At 30.0% G+C, this 15,978-nt stretch overlaps 1 protein-coding gene and 1 pseudogene across 1 annotated transcript; both read left to right on the top strand.

The window, feature by feature from the left end:
- Positions 1–5,497: 5,497 nt before the first annotated feature.
- On the top strand, positions 5,498–6,927 carry LOC18042995 (F-box protein PP2-B15). Its single transcript, XM_006433411.2, has 3 exons — positions 5,498–5,919; positions 6,087–6,205; positions 6,313–6,927. The coding sequence occupies exons 1-3, from the start codon at positions 5,641–5,643 to the stop codon at positions 6,776–6,778; spliced, it is 864 nt and encodes a 287-aa protein (XP_006433474.1). The 5' UTR covers positions 5,498–5,640; the 3' UTR covers positions 6,779–6,927.
- A 7,301-nt stretch (positions 6,928–14,228) lies between these two features.
- Positions 14,229–15,705, top strand: LOC18040138 (annotated as a pseudogene).
- Positions 15,706–15,978: the final 273 nt, after the last annotated feature.

The raw sequence follows: 15,978 nt of genomic DNA, 5'->3' as shown, positions 1-15,978 counted from the left end.
AACTAAACAACCTAAGCAAAGTTAAAAAGGAAAGGAAAAACAGCAATATATGTACATAATATGTGTGTGTGTGTGTGTGTGTGTGTTGACATTTTATTTGACTCATTAGAGTCTCTCGAAAGTTCATGGAAATGCAAAATAATTATGACTTTTTTAAATGTGTATTATACATTTTAAGCATGTGCTTGTACGTGACATGTATATTTTCTAAGAGTTTTGCATGTGAGGGCGACATCAAAATCAAAGGGAGAAATAAAAATGCAAATCATTATGCTAAATTATTATTATTACAAAAATACTTTAAAATAATGGAGATTGCTGTGAATTTTAATTTCCTTGCATCCCTATTTAGTTATTGAATCTAATAAGCAACGCAGTTACAAATCTGTCCTCCTTGCTCGTTATTGCCTGATTTAGTAATAAATTCAAATATTATCAACTATTGTTGTCAGAACCCTGGGTTCGGGCCGGGTTCTAACTCTTTTTGCCTGGTCCGACCTTTTTGGACCGGGCCTAAAAAATCCTAGATGTTACGTTTTATATTTTAAAAAATAATTTTTTATTATATTTTATAAATTTATAGTTTATAAAATTTTATTTTTATTAATTTAGGTTTAATAAGTCCGGCTTAAATAATTGAAAACTTTAAATATATGGTGGAAGTGGGGTGAACAAATATTATATTATGTATTCAAAATTAAAATAAATTCTCTTTGTTTATTTTTATATATAAACATTGCTCGGGCATATTCGTACTTTTTTTATAAATTTATTTCTAAATTCTATCATAGAATTTCTACCTCTTTATATAGACTATTGGTGAATGAAATTTTATTCATGCGAATCTCCGTGTAATTTTTTTGTTTTTTGAAATGCCTTAGTCAACACGATACATATTTCTATCTTTTAAGAATTAATTAATTACATTCCATCGTATTCCCTACAGCTAACGCGATACACATCACCATCACAAATTCACAATACACATTTTTTTTTTTGGGATGAATTTTGTATCTCTCTTTCAACAATTACACAACGACTTCCCCGTCCGGAAAGCAACCTAAAAACAGAGACAAAAATGAAGAGCAAGCACAGAGATATTATATATAACCATTGTTGTTCAAATTTATCTCTTACAATGTCAAATGTCTTGTATGAAATGTGAAAGTTTGAAGTAATTATTGTCATTTTAGTAGAGAATTCTCACTTGATGGAAGCTTACTCAACACTGGAATGATTTTTTAATAAATATAAAGATGCGTACACGTGATCAACTATAAATCACAAACATATATTTGTTTGGATAAAACTCAATTATGGTATAGTCAGTGCATGTTTGGTATGACTTGTCTAATAACTATAAATGCTTATTTAATTTCATAAGATCTTATCAAAAATTTTATTGTTATTAATAGAGCTTTTGAAGATTAAAATAAGCTATTTTTCCTCTACAGGTAAAAGCTCAAAATTTAAACTTTTAGGACTAGAGGTTGAATTTTTTTAAATGTTAAAATATCTAAGATATCCTCTATTTATTTGACAGTCTTATTTTTATTTTTTTCATAGCACAAATTTAAAAAACTTATCTATTAAAGTAATTTTATAACTTTTAATAAAATCTCTCATTGACAACCATACAACTAAATTTTTGAGTAAAAACTCTACTTGTAAAAGTTCTGCTAACAAAAACTTTACTTAAACAAACCCTACTTGAAAAGTTATACAAAACGGTTGAAATTTAATATTTTTGAATAGTTCAAATTTGTTGAATTTTATATTCTAGATCCAATGTTATCCAATCACTAATTAAAATTTAATATTATCCAAACTAGTAAAAAAAAATCAAATCCAATTCAATCATATCCTATCAATCCAATTAATCCAATTAAAATAAAAATTATAAGTAAAAATGGTCAATTGCTTTCTAGAGTTCTAATTACTGACAATTGAAAAAATATATATATATAAACTCCTTTAATATTTCATGATTCATGTGTTTTATTACTATATGGGTGAAAAAAAAAATTGAAATTTGAATATTAAAAGTAAACACTTATTGTGGCTTGCAGTTTGTACTCTATATTATTATTATTTATTTATAGTTGTACAAAACCATGTTTTATTTTTTATAAGAAAAATTAATTTTTTTAAAGTTAAATATAAAAGTGACATGTAGCTTTTTTAATAAATAAATAAATAAATAAAAATTAATTGGTTGGATTGATTTATGTTCGATTTTAATGCATAGATCCAAACCAATACGATAACATTAGATTTTTTATTTTGTAATCCAATTCAATCTAATTAAAAGATCAATCCAACAACAATTAGATTAGTTTAAATTGGATCGATTGGTTTGGATTGGAACTTGAATACTCCCAGTCCTATCTTCTGTGAACCATAGTGAGTCTCTTGATTAAGTTATTGTGGTTCTTACTTTTTTTCAATGATTCTCTTGATTTACATCCTATGTCATATCAATTCCAACACTTCACATCAAAACCAACTTCGGCAAATTGGTCAACTCATAAAGTGAATTATGATCAACAATAGAATATATAATAAATAAAGCAAACTCTAAATTACATTTCATGTACCTTATATCCACTCACATGAATAGTGTGTGGTGTCTTATAAATGCCAACACTTCGCATCAAAACCAAATTCGGCAAATTGGCCAACTCATAAAGTCAATTACTATTAACAATAGAATAATAAATAAGACAAATTCTAAATTATATTTCATGTACCTTACATTCACTCACATGAATAGTATGTGGTGTGGCAGGTGTACCTACAAAAGAGAGCAAAAATGGGTGCAACAAAGAGAAAAGTAGAATCTAATTCGAATTAAACAACAGTTTACTTTAAGCATAATGAGAATAAGAATAAACTGTTTACTTTAGCTGTAAAAATCGAAATTTGAATGAACTATATTGTTATTGATGTGTTTATTTTCAGTGATGTAAGGTACGTGAAATGTAACTTAGGGGATCCTAATAAACAATAAAGCCATATTGTCAAAAGCATCTCTCTGAGTAATAAATTAACTAATGATAAGAGTAACGAGATGGCTAGAAATCTTAAATTTTTATCTTAAATTTCATTTTTGTTCCATCTATTTATTAAGTGGTTGCAAATTTTTCATAAATTTTAATTGAATTAAGATTTTGTTTGAAATTGAGCCATTGAAATATTGTAATCTAAAAGCTATTGCTGCTGCATTATTAAAGAAAAGAAAATACTATGGCTATTGGGTGCGTTTGGGATTGAGGTGCTGTAGCTTTTAAGCTACAACTGCTGTGAAAAAAAAGCTGTAATTATGAAACAAAAGTTAATAATATCTAGTAAATATAAATTTTAAATAATAATTTTGATAAAATTATTAAAGATATAATAAATTTTGTATTATAGTGAAAAATCATATCAACATAACTTAAAAGCTACAGTAACTAGCGTTTACCAAACACTTTAGTGCTGTAGCTTTTAAGCTACAGCTGCCCAACCTCAATCCCAAACGCACCCATTATTTGGTAAATCGCTAGCTAGGGTATCATATATAATATAACTTGTCTTTCTCAACCCGCTTTCATAAAAAAAAAAGAAAAAAAAAAAACAGCTTTCAGCACAAAACTCCAGCAAAAAATAAAAATAAGCAGAAAAGGTTAAACAAAGATTGATTAATCTTCTTAGTTGGTACGCGATGCCAATTATTTCTTCTTTGCTAGAATATTATGATTAGCGTTGTGCTGTGTCAAGGACTCAAGGTTGATTTCCCTTAATTTATGTAATTGATTTCTGTCAAGAGATTGTCTTGGCTTTCTGTATTTATTTTATTTGCAATCCCTTTGATATATGAATTAGATATTAGATTTATTCATTACCTTATGCAGCTCATTAGCCCTGTTATATATTCATGTGATAACTTCTTGTAAATAAATGAAATGAGGAATCTTCTTCAATTTTTCATGCTGCTTTTAATTTTTCCAAAACCTCGTGGGACATTTGTGATAACTACCCAAATTCAAAGCCAATCCCCCAATTATCGTAGTTAATTAAATATACTCTTAGCGGAGTCTAGAATTTTTTTGCTCTCTTTAACCTTAATTATAATTAATTTGATTGAATCTGTATACATATAGCTTGACCAGGATATATTGGAATCACATTTGTGCTAGCAGGTCAAAAATATTTGTTTTAGTTCGAATACAACAAATTGAACACATTCATGGTGGCATCAACTTGCATGGGTCGAAGCTGATCTTGTGAAATGAAATATATTTCGATAAGTTGATTCTGTAATGTTACTTAATTCTTGCTCATGTTGAAATATGAGAATTCCATCTCATTTAGGTACACCATAATTATTACGCTAAACAAATACCTTTATTGAGATAACTTTTCGTGATACAAATTTATAGAAAACATATCATATGCATAGTTACGATAGAACAATCATATGTATAACATGCATGAAATCTTGATCCTTTTTTTTTTTAAATGTATTTATTAAAGTTTGGATAGGAATGAAAAATCTCAACCAATAAACATCAAATTCTTATGCACTATAAAATTGTGCGGTTCAATAGTGTTATTTTAATAGTGTTATTTATTGACTTTATTAAACGGTCCAGTTTAACAATATGTCCGTGTGAAAAAAATGAGGGAGCTTACACTAAAGAAGAATTGTATGTGTTTGGGGGGGACCCTCATTTTTTTCCTCATGCGAACGCACTATTAAGCTTTGCTGTTCAATAGGGTTAAATTTTTAATGCTATTAAACTGTACATCTTATAATTTATTAAAAATTAACTCTATTAAATCAAATAGCTTAATAGAGTGTCTGAATTAAAAAACAATGAGACTGCTCGCACTTGAGAATGATTTATATATATATATATAGAGAGAGAGAGATGCACAAATATTGAAATATATACAATCATTCTCTGGTGCTAGCACTCTCTTGTTTTTTTTTTCTATGTAGACACGCTGTTAAATCGTGCGGTTTAATAGAATCAGATTTAGTGCTATTAAATCGCACGACTTTATATTACATTGAAAAATAACTCTATTAAGCTATTCAGCTTAACAAATCTAAATTTAAAAAAAAAAAATCTGGGCATCCGGATGCATATAAATCTATCAAAAGTTAATGGGAATGCAAAATAAGCATGATTGTTAAGCTTTATAAATTAACATTAAAAATTTTAAATTTTAAAATATATATTATAAGTGAATTAGATAAATATTATAATGCGCATTTAATTAAAAATAAATTATCTTTATTTATTTTGTAAACATTTGCTTGGGCGGGTCTGTAAATTTTAGGTGAACTGGCAAAAAAAACATAATAGATTTCTTTCAACACAATATATTTCTATCTTTAGTAATTAATTAATTATATAGATATATTTTACTGCATTCCCTACCAGCTAACGTGTACACTTCTTTATCGCAATTATTTCAACGCATTTATTTTATGAATTACATATCTCTCTTTGGACAATTATACAACCTTATGCCCGCCCTGAAAGCAACCTTAAAACAAAGACAAAAATCAAAACCAAGCATAAAGATATCAGTAGGTTTCAGGGACTCTGATGAACAAAGAATTAAAGCTATACGTATTTCTGAAAAACAATGGAAGCGAATTTCGATACCAATTGCTACTTCAACGTGCTGCCAGAAGAGTGTGTTGCGACTGTTTTCTCCCTCACTTGTCCGTTAGATGCATGCAGATCATCGCTTGTTTCTTCTTCGTTTCGATCGGCCATGGACTCCGACATTATCTGGGACAAGTTCTTGCCCTCAGATTGGCTCGAGATCGTCTCCAAATCAGTCTCTCCCCTCGCATTTTCCTCCAAGAAGGAGCTCTTCGCTCTCCTTTGCCACCCTTTTCTCATTGATGCCGGCAAGATCGTACGTACTTTATTACTTTTTCCTCCAATCATTCCCTTCTCTGGTACGAACGTTTGCATGCAGTCTTAGTGCTAATTAAGCTTGCTAAGTTTATAAAATACAGACGCCTGCTTTGAAGAAAATCAGTCATAAAATGTTCAATTATGTTTCTTTGTCAACATGTGTAGAGCTTCAAGTTAGAGAAATCATCAGGCAAAAAATCTTATATTTTGTCTGCAAGAGCTCTTAGTATAACGTGGAGTAGCAATCCAATTTATTGGAGCTGGGTGTCCATGCAGGAATCAAGGTTGGTCTCTCTTTTTTTTTTTTTTTTTTTTTTAAATAACTACATATAAACTTGCTAAGTAAACGCACATTTTGTATGATAATTAATTTTTTTTATTATTATTATAGATTTTCAGAAGTTGCGGTGCTGAGAACATCAAATTGGTTGGAAATTGAAGGCAAGATCAAGACCAAAATGCTGTCACAAAACACAATGTATGGAGCTTATCTTATAATGAAAATAAGTGATAGAGCATACGGGCTTGATTCAGAAGCCGCTGAAATTTCAATTGAAATTGGTGGTCGTCAGGCGTCCAAAGGCAAGGCTTATTTGGGCAGCAAGCAAAAAAGTGATTCATCAGTGCTAGTGGATGGCATGGAAATGATGGTGACATCAAAGTTGATAGATAAAGGCGGCGAAAATGAACAAATCCCATGTGAAAAAGAAGACGGGTGGGTGGAAATTGAGCTTGGAAAATTCTTTAATGGTGTGTGTGATGATGATGAGGTGAAAATGAGCTTGAAGGAGGTGAAAGGGTATCAACTAAAAGGTGGGATTATAGTTGAGGGCATGGAAGTGAGACCTAAGCATTAATAGTTATGAAAGCAAATAGATTTGTTTCTACAATAAGTTGATTAATTGTTATAATTACTTAATAATTGTGATGTTTAATGTAACGAAAAACTCTTCCCACAAATATGGTTCCGTGAATCAGAATTGCAAATCTATGTGTTGGGTTATTTTTGGTAATTACAATTTAGAGAGAAAAAGACTCGGACGAAACCATAGATCGTATAAATGCCAACATTATGTCAACACTGCTTGTTAAAACCAAAAATTGTTCCAGGTGATAGAGACGGATTAGGCAATTTGGCCAGCTCATTGAGTATGAGACAAAAGGAATCAATTATATACCCTAATGAGCATGGAATGACAACCCAGTGAACGATTGTTAAATTAAATATCCCTTACAATGTCAAATGTTTATTATTAAATGTTGATTTTTTTTTAGTAATTATGATTATTGTAATAGCTGGACTAAAGTTCTCTTGATTATAAATTATCAACGATCAATGTCATGTATTTGTTTAAATAAAAGCTGAGATTATGATGTAGTCATAACATATATAAATGTCATAGAATAAAAAACTCATCCCAACAAGATATTGTTCCGTGACTAAAGTTATTTTGGTACTTACTTTACGTGATAGAAGACTTAATTGATAACCTATATATGTCATATAAATGTCACCACTTTGTGTCAAGACCAAATCCTGTTGCGATGGCGATGGATTCGACAAGTTGGCCAGCTCGTAAAGTCAATTAGGATCATCAATTGAATAATAAAATAGTAAAGCCATTTTGCCAAAAATCTCTCTCACAATAACAAACTAATTAATTGAAAGATTTACAATAGACTACATATTAAGTGGTTTATTTTTTTTAATATAAAATTTAATTAAATTAATTACATTATCCCATCATTTAGTTGATGAAAAGCATATTATTTGTTTATAAAATATTGAGATGTCTAATACTTCTTTTATGAAAATCAGTACCCAATATTCATTTTCTTCTTCTAATTTTAAAATTTATAATATAAATGCATGATTTGGGCCGATGTCAAACATTCTATCATTAACTAGATGTTAAAGAGGGTATGCCTTCCGCCGCCCCTCAAAATTCATAGAACCCCTTTTCAATTGAAACCATTAAAATAACCAAAGTTAAATTAATTCATTTCTTATTTTAAATAGAAATTCAATTAAACACTTGAATGCAATTTTCTTTTAAAATTTTTTTTTACACCCACCCTATTTTATAATTTATATTTGTATTTATATTTATATATTAAATTTTAATTACAATTTTTTTTGAAAAATATATAAAAGTTTGGGATTATGGAGGTAGACACTATACAATAAGAAAAAAAATAATTTAAGATTTTTATATATTTTAAAATAAAAACTTAAAAGAAATGCTTTTTCTTTGAGAAAAAATTTACGAAAAGATGGTTGTTTTTAATATATGATTAGTACTTTGTAACTTGAAGAGGGATATTTTAAGAAATAAAAATCTAAAGGGGTGTTATAAGGATTTTATAGGGGTGTCAAAAGCTTCACTCATGTAAATACAATTGGGAACAGATTGCAAGTCCAGCCCAAAACTAACCTTTGGGGTTTTAATTAGCCACCCCCTGCCCGATGGGAAACCAAGTTACGAAAACATATTTTCACGCCGAGTCCTCTGATTTTGAAAATGGTGCCCAGTACTTTTACCGTTCGGGTATAGTAAAGAATACAAGTTTATTTAACTTCTATATTACGAGATTGGTGTCTGTTTACTTTATGTATTTTTAAAAATATCTTAAATTATTTTTATTGTGAAATTATTAATACCTTTGCTGTTATTTTTTTTGTTTTTTTTACTTATTTTTAAAATATTACTCTCTTACAATAATATTTCTTTTTTTACATTAATAACAAAAATTAAATTATCAATTTAACCCCAAAAATAAAAATACAAATAAAAATATGTTTAGAGGTATTTTACATTAATTTTATTTTTTTACATTAATTTTCTCTCCTTATTGTTTCCAGAAAAAGAAATATTATTGTAAGAAAATAATCTTGAAAAAGTAAGTAAAAAAAGAACAAAAAATAATAACAATAGTGTAAATAATTTAACGATGTAGATGTTTAGAGGTATTTTAAAAAATATAGAGACTAATTAATTAAAAAATATACGGATTAAATGAGCTTTTAACTTATCATAAACTATTCTTTCTCATCAACCCAATTTCAAACAAAACACAGCTCACATCACAAAAATCTCCTTTTTCCCAAAAACTCACATCACAAAAATCGCCTTTTCCCCAAACAACTCATGCAAATAATATTTTTCATAGGGAAATTATCCACCATTCACCCCTTTTTTCATTGTTTTTTTAAAAATACACAATTTTTTTTTTTGCTGGAATCCACCTGAAATTACATTTCTTTTCACTTTTCCACTTCCGTTTGGAGACCGTTATAACTTTGCTAACATCATAAGGGTAAAATCGTCATTTCACAACGACACAGTGGTGGATAGGTGTAAAACAATACAACTTCGAGTGGAGGTCAACAAAAAAAAATTAAAAAATTGTGTATTTCTGAAAAATACGAAAAAAATAGGTGGTCGATGGATAAATTATCTTTTACATTTGAGGGTAAAAAAGTCCTTTAAGCCATATTCCGTTAATTTCCTTAATGGATTCCAAACCGGAAGTGGAAAAGTGAAAAAAAAAAATATAACTTCAGGTGGATTCCAGCAAAAAAAAAAAGAATTATGTTTTTTTAAAAAAGTTAAAAAACGGGTGGACGGTAGATAATTTCCCTTTTTTATATAAGCGTAAGGTACCATAATTTTTTCTTTTACTGAGCCTTTAGTTTTTCCAAACTTCAAGGGATGTTTTTGTTAATTTGTCAAATTCTATGTTAACTACCCAATTGCTTTAGTCGATTAATTAATTATATTCTCAGTGGAGCCCAGTAATTGTTTGCCGACTTTAACATTTAATTGAATCTGTATGTACCTGCCACTTGGGCTTGTGGCCCGGTGGTGAACCATTGCCCTTAAAGTCAAGCATGACTATGAGGGCAATGGTTCGAGTCTCCACGAACTCAAACTTCCTCAATTAGTTATAATTGTGTGGAGATTGTTTATAACGTCTTTCTCCCTTGCGAAATGCGAGTGGAGTCAAGACATCCCTCTTCCTTGAGGGGTATTTGGCTGGGCATGTACTTCATAGAATAAAAATGTAATAATGTAAATCCCAGGTATATATCTGATTGTAAATATCAGTGCAATGATATGTTGTCATTTGGAGTCAAGACATCCCTCTTCCTTGAGGGGTATTTGGCTGGGCATGTACTTCATAGAATAAAAATGTAATAATGTAAATCCCAGGTATATATCTGATTGTAAATATCAGTGCAATGATATGTTGTTATTTATAAGTATCTCTGTGTAATACAGTAACCTGATGCTTAATCAGTTTAAAAAAAAAAAAAAATCTGTATGTACCTTAACCATAATATGTTTGAATCTAACTTGTGCTAGCAGGTAAAAAAAAATTGTCTTATAATTTGTTCGAAGACACCAAAATTGAACACATTATTTCGACGAGTTGATCTTGTAATGTTAATGAATTTTTTCATGTTAAATGTGAGAATTCCATCTTTATTTTGGTACAACTTAATTGTTACACCAAACAAATAAATTTACTGATATAGATTTTCGTAGTATAAATTTATAAAACATCATGAATATATATATATTTTTGTTTTAATTGTCAAAGTTCGGATGGGAACAATAAATTTTACCCACTAAAATAAAATATGGACTCTTTATCTCTATAATTATTTGAACTCTTAAGTGATTGAATACGTAAAAGTTAAAACTGTAATGCATATTTATTCACTGCGAGCTATACACCCAGCTTAAAATCTATAACTAAATATGATTTATTGCTGTTGTATTTGTGAAGATGAATGGACTGGATCACATCAAATTAATGTCTATTTCGGATCTATTATGTTCCTAAATTACTTTTTGAACATAGATCCATTTTTAAAAATTGTTTAGTCTCAATCAAGTTCTCTTTTTTAGCGATTGAATGTGCTCCCATGGTCCTCTATTTAATAATTTTAGAACTCTTTCTTCTGTATCGAGAATCATCAAAATAAGTAAGAATATTATTTTTATGAAAAATACATAAAAAATTGTCGTTGTACGAACCTAATTTTTTGATAAAGATGGATTAGATAAATTGGCCAATTAAATAAATTACACGATAAAAATATAAAAAGAGTACTTTTTATTTTTTGAATGCACTCCCATGGTCCTCCATTTAGTAATTCCAGAATTCTTTCTTTTGTATCGAGGATCATCGAAATAAGTAAGAATACTACTTTTATGGAAAATATGTAGAAGATTGTCGTTGTGCAAACCTAATTTTTTTGATAGAAATGAATTAGACAATTTGACTAATTAAATAAATTGCACGATAAATATATAAAGGACTTTGTTACTTTATATGATAAGGTCATAAACGTTATAGAATTGAAACCAATAGATTTAATCAAACGGTTGGAGATGTACTGAACAATCATAAAAGAGTTGTGGTTACCTCATCACGTAAGGTAACAAGGTCTTCTCTCGTAATTCATAATCATACAATCGATCATTGATCAAAACTATTTAACCAACCATTAGTTATCAGTTATGGAAATCGATCGATCAATACCCAATTCAATTTCTCTATCCAACATCAATATGTGTGAATGATTTGGGCCATAGTTATCTCTCATCCAGTAAATATATATTATACTCAAAGCCGAATTATTGGCAAGTGAAAAGTACCATTCACAATATACCCGGTTACTTTAGATTTTAGTCATCATACTCTTTTCGTTTATTTCTCCTTGATCCTAACTCATGTATGTCAATTAGGGGTACATTGTCAAATAAACACCTTAAGGACATGTACATTATAATTCAATTTTACGACCAATTAAATTATATATAAAATACGTTCTCCTTGTATGATAGCACTTGACTCGCTTCTTATCAATTACTACAACATAATTATCACATTATTGATGACATAAATAGTTAACAACTACTTAACATATAATTATTACTAGAATGTTCGATCCGAATATAAATTTTACATTCCAATTCTATAAAACCGACTTAATATTGTTGATTTTAAACATTATAAGATTTAAATTTGACGGGTCAATGATCAGTGTTGTTAAGTCGAACCACTGTATTGGTAGACACCAAAACTGGCCAAATTATCTAATCGTCGTCAATTAGAATAATTAGAGTGTGAATCCGTTTCACAAATGAAAGTTGTGCAAATTGTTATTAATTTCTAATATTATCTTAAGTGCATGGTGAATGGAACGGTTCATCATGCCATTTCCTAATGCACGAGAGAAAATTTAGAATATATCAGAGGTATTATGTCAGCCATGTGACAACTAAATAATACTATGACATGTATGTATTTATTTTAAAAAATTATCATACAAGTGGTAGTTATATTAAATTCAATTACACATGTAATGCATGCATCAATTAGTTATAATACATTAAAGGTATTTTAGAATTTCTCAATGCACGGAGCCTCGACGAGGAACAAGTTAGTGCTTTATCATTAATTAGGTCATCCATTCCACATTGCCAACTTCTGAACTAAGTTGCTTTTTTTTTTTTCTCCTTTGAAAGTAGCAAACTCTTGTATAATTTGAATTTTGGGTCAGTTATTGGTCGGTTAACAAATAATTTTGTGTTACATGTGAAGAAAATTGAAACAGCAGAAGCATACATTTTAATATGTCATTAGAAGAAAGATGGATGTTTTAGTTCAAAAACTAAATTTAACGAACCCGTTAATTCTGATTAAATTTTATAATAAATGGTTCACAATTATCTTCTATTACACTGTTTTAGCTAGGGAACTGTGATTGCTTGTGTTTCTACAGAGCATCGAAATGGGGTTTTTGTCAATTTAAAAGTAATTCTTCCTTAATGGGCCAGTTATATAATTAAGTCCAGCAATAGCGGACAATAATTGGAGCCACGGAAGAAGCTAAAGCAAATCCTGCTTTAAGGCATAACTGGCTGCTTCGTGGCGTAATCCGAGAGATACGGAAAGAGAGGCAGAGGCCATGGATTGTATGAGCATCGTCAAACGAGTTTGGGCGTCTTTGTGAACAGTGGTTCGCTGTAAGCACTTGGCAGTCTTGTGCCGTATTAAAATCACATTTTGCAGCAGCTAGAAAGCACTTTCCCAGTGAATGTGTTCTTATAAGCCTATTTATTATATATGATTGTTTATTCTCAACTCCTGTCGTTATTGGTTGGTACCAATATAAAATAAATGATAAAAATACTTCAACTCCTTCTAGTGAAAGCAGTTTCCACATTGTTGTCAAAAATACATTGAACGATCATATTATTATCATTAAACTCCAATTCAATCATATGTATAACATGCATGAAATGTTGATCCTTTTTTTTTTTAAATGTATTTATTAAAGTTTGGATAGGAATGAAAAATCTCAATCAATAAACATTAAATTCTTATGCACTATAAAATTGTGCGGTTCAATAGTGTTATTTTAATAGTGTTATTTATTGACTTTATTAAACTGTCTAGTTTAACAATATGTCCGTGTGAAAAAAATGAGGGAGCTTACACTAAAGAAGAATTGTTTGTGTTTGGGGGGAGACCCTCATTTTTTTCCTCATGCGAACGCACTATTAAGCTTTGCGGTTCAATAGAGTTAAATTTTTAATGCTATTAAATTGTACATCTTATAATTTATTAAAAATTAACTCTATTCAATCAAATAGCTTAATAGAGTGTCTGAATTAAAAAACAATGAGACTGCTCGCACTTGAGAATGATTTATATATATATATATATATATATATATATATATATATATATAGAGAGAGAGAGAGAGAGAGAGAGAGAGAGAGAGAGAGAGAGAGAGAGAGAGAGAGAGAGATGCACAAATATTGAAATATATACAATCATTCTTTGGTGCTAGCACTCTCTTGTTTTTTTTTTTCTATGTAGACACGCTGTTAAATCGTGCGATTTAATAGAATCAGATTTAGTGCTATTAAATAGTACGACTTTATATTACATTGAAAAATGACTCTATTAAGCCATTCAGCTTAACAAATCTAAATTTTAAAAAAAATCTGGGCATCCGGACGCATATAAATCTATCAAAAGTTAATGAGAATGCAAAATAAGCATGATTGTTAAGCTTTATAAATTAACATTAAAAATTTTAAATTTTAAAATATATATTATAAGTGGATTAGATAAATATTATAATGCGCATTTAATTCTGTCTTTAGTAATTAATTAATTATATTAATATATTCTACTGCATTCCCTACCAGCTAACGTGTACACTTCTTTATCGCAATTATTTCAACGCATTTATTTGATGAATTACGTATCTCTCTTTGGACAATTATACAACATTATGCCCGCCCTGAAAGCAACCTTAAAACAAAGACAAAAATCAAAACCAAGCGTAAAGATATCAGTAGGTTTCAGGGACTCTGATGAACAAAGAATTAAAGCTATACGTATTTCTGAAAAACAATGGAAGCCAATTTCGATACCAATTGCTACTTCAACGTGCTGCCAGAAGAGTGTGTTGCGACTGTTTTCTCCCTCACTTGTCCGTTAGATGCATGCAGATCATCGCTTGTTTCTTCTTCGTTTCGATCGGCCATGGACTCCGACATTATCTGGGACAAGTTCTTGCCCTCTGATTGGCTCGAGATCGTCTCCAAATCAGTCTCTCCCCTCGCATTTTCCTCCAAGAAGGAGCTCTTCGCTCTCCTTTGCCACCCTTTTCTCATTGATGACGGCAAGATCGTACGTACTTTATTACTTTTTGCTCCAATCATTCCCTTCTCTGGTACGAACGTTTGCATGCAGTCTTAGTGCTAATTAAGCTTGCTAAGTTTATAAAATACAGACGCCTGCTTTGAAGAAAATCAGTTATAAAATGTTCAATTATGTTTCTTTGTCAACATGTGTAGAGCTTCAAGTTAGAGAAATCATCAGGCAAAAATTCTTATATTTTGTCTGCAAGAGCTCTTAGTATAACATGGAGTAGCAATCCAATTTATTGGAGCTGGGTGTCCATGCAGGAATCAAGGTTGGTCTCTTTTTTTTTTTTTTTTTTCTAAAAAAAAAACGATATATAAACTTGCTAAGTAAACGCACATTTTATATGATAATTAATTATTTTTTTATTATTGTAGATTTTCAGAAGTTGCGGTGCTGAGAACATCAAATTGGCTGGAAATTGAAGGCAAGATCAAGACCAAAATGCTGTCACAAAACACAATGTATGGAGCTTATCTTATAATGAAAATAAGTGATAGAGCATAAGGGCTTGATTCAGAAGCCGCTGAAATTTCAATTGAAATTGGTGGTCGTCAGGCGTCCAAAGGCAAGGCTTATTTGGGCAGCAAGCAAAAAAGTGATTCATCAGTGCTAGTGGATGGCATGGAAATGATGGTGACATCAAAGTTGACACATAAAGGCGGCGAAAATGAACAAATCCCATGTGAAAAAGAAGATGGGTGGGTGGAAATCGAGCTTGGAAAATTCTTTAATGGTGTGTGTGATGATGATGAGGTGAAAATGAGCTTGAAGGAGGTGAAAGGGTATCAACTAAAAGGTGGGATTATAGTTGAGGGCATGGAAGTGAGACCTAAGCATTAATAGTTATGAAAGCAAATAGATTTGTTTCTACAATAAGTTGATTAATTGTTATAATTACTTAATAATTGTGATGTTTAATGTAACGAAAAACTCTTCCCACAAATATGGTTCCGTGAATCAGAATTGCAAATCTATATGTTGGGTTATTTCGGTAATTACAATTTAGAGAGAAAAAGACTCGGACCAAACCATAGATCGTATAAATGCCAACATCATGTGAACACTGCTTGTTAAAACCAAAAATTGTTCCAGGTGATAGAGATGGATTAGGCAATTTGGCCAGCTCATTGAGTATGAGACAAAAGGAATCAATTATATACCCTAATGAGCATGGAATGACAACCCAGTGAACGATTGTTAAATTAAATATCCCTTACAATGTCAAATGTTTATTATTAAATGTTGATTTTTTTAGTAATTATGATTATTGTAATAGCTGGACTAAAGTTCTCTTGATTATAAATTATCAACGATC

This window comes from Citrus clementina, unplaced genomic scaffold (genome assembly GCF_000493195.1).
Source record: "Citrus clementina cultivar Clemenules unplaced genomic scaffold, Citrus_clementina_v1.0 scaffold_5, whole genome shotgun sequence".
Lineage (NCBI taxonomy): Eukaryota > Viridiplantae > Streptophyta > Magnoliopsida > Sapindales > Rutaceae > Citrus > Citrus x clementina.
This window is presented reverse-complemented; position numbering and strand designations above follow the sequence as displayed.

What these genes read in the sequence shown, in the direction of transcription:
- LOC18042995 (XM_006433411.2), top strand. Translation starts at nt 5,641, where the DNA reads ATGGAAGCGAATTTCGATACCAATTGCTACTTCAACGTGCTGCCAGAA. An exon ending in TCATTGATGCCGGCAAGATC is followed by an intron (nt 5,920 to 6,086) that starts GTACGTACTTTA and finishes CAACATGTGTAG; the next exon opens with AGCTTCAAGTTAGAGAAATC. An exon ending in GTGTCCATGCAGGAATCAAG is followed by an intron (nt 6,206 to 6,312) that starts GTTGGTCTCTCT and finishes TTATTATTATAG; the next exon opens with ATTTTCAGAAGTTGCGGTGC.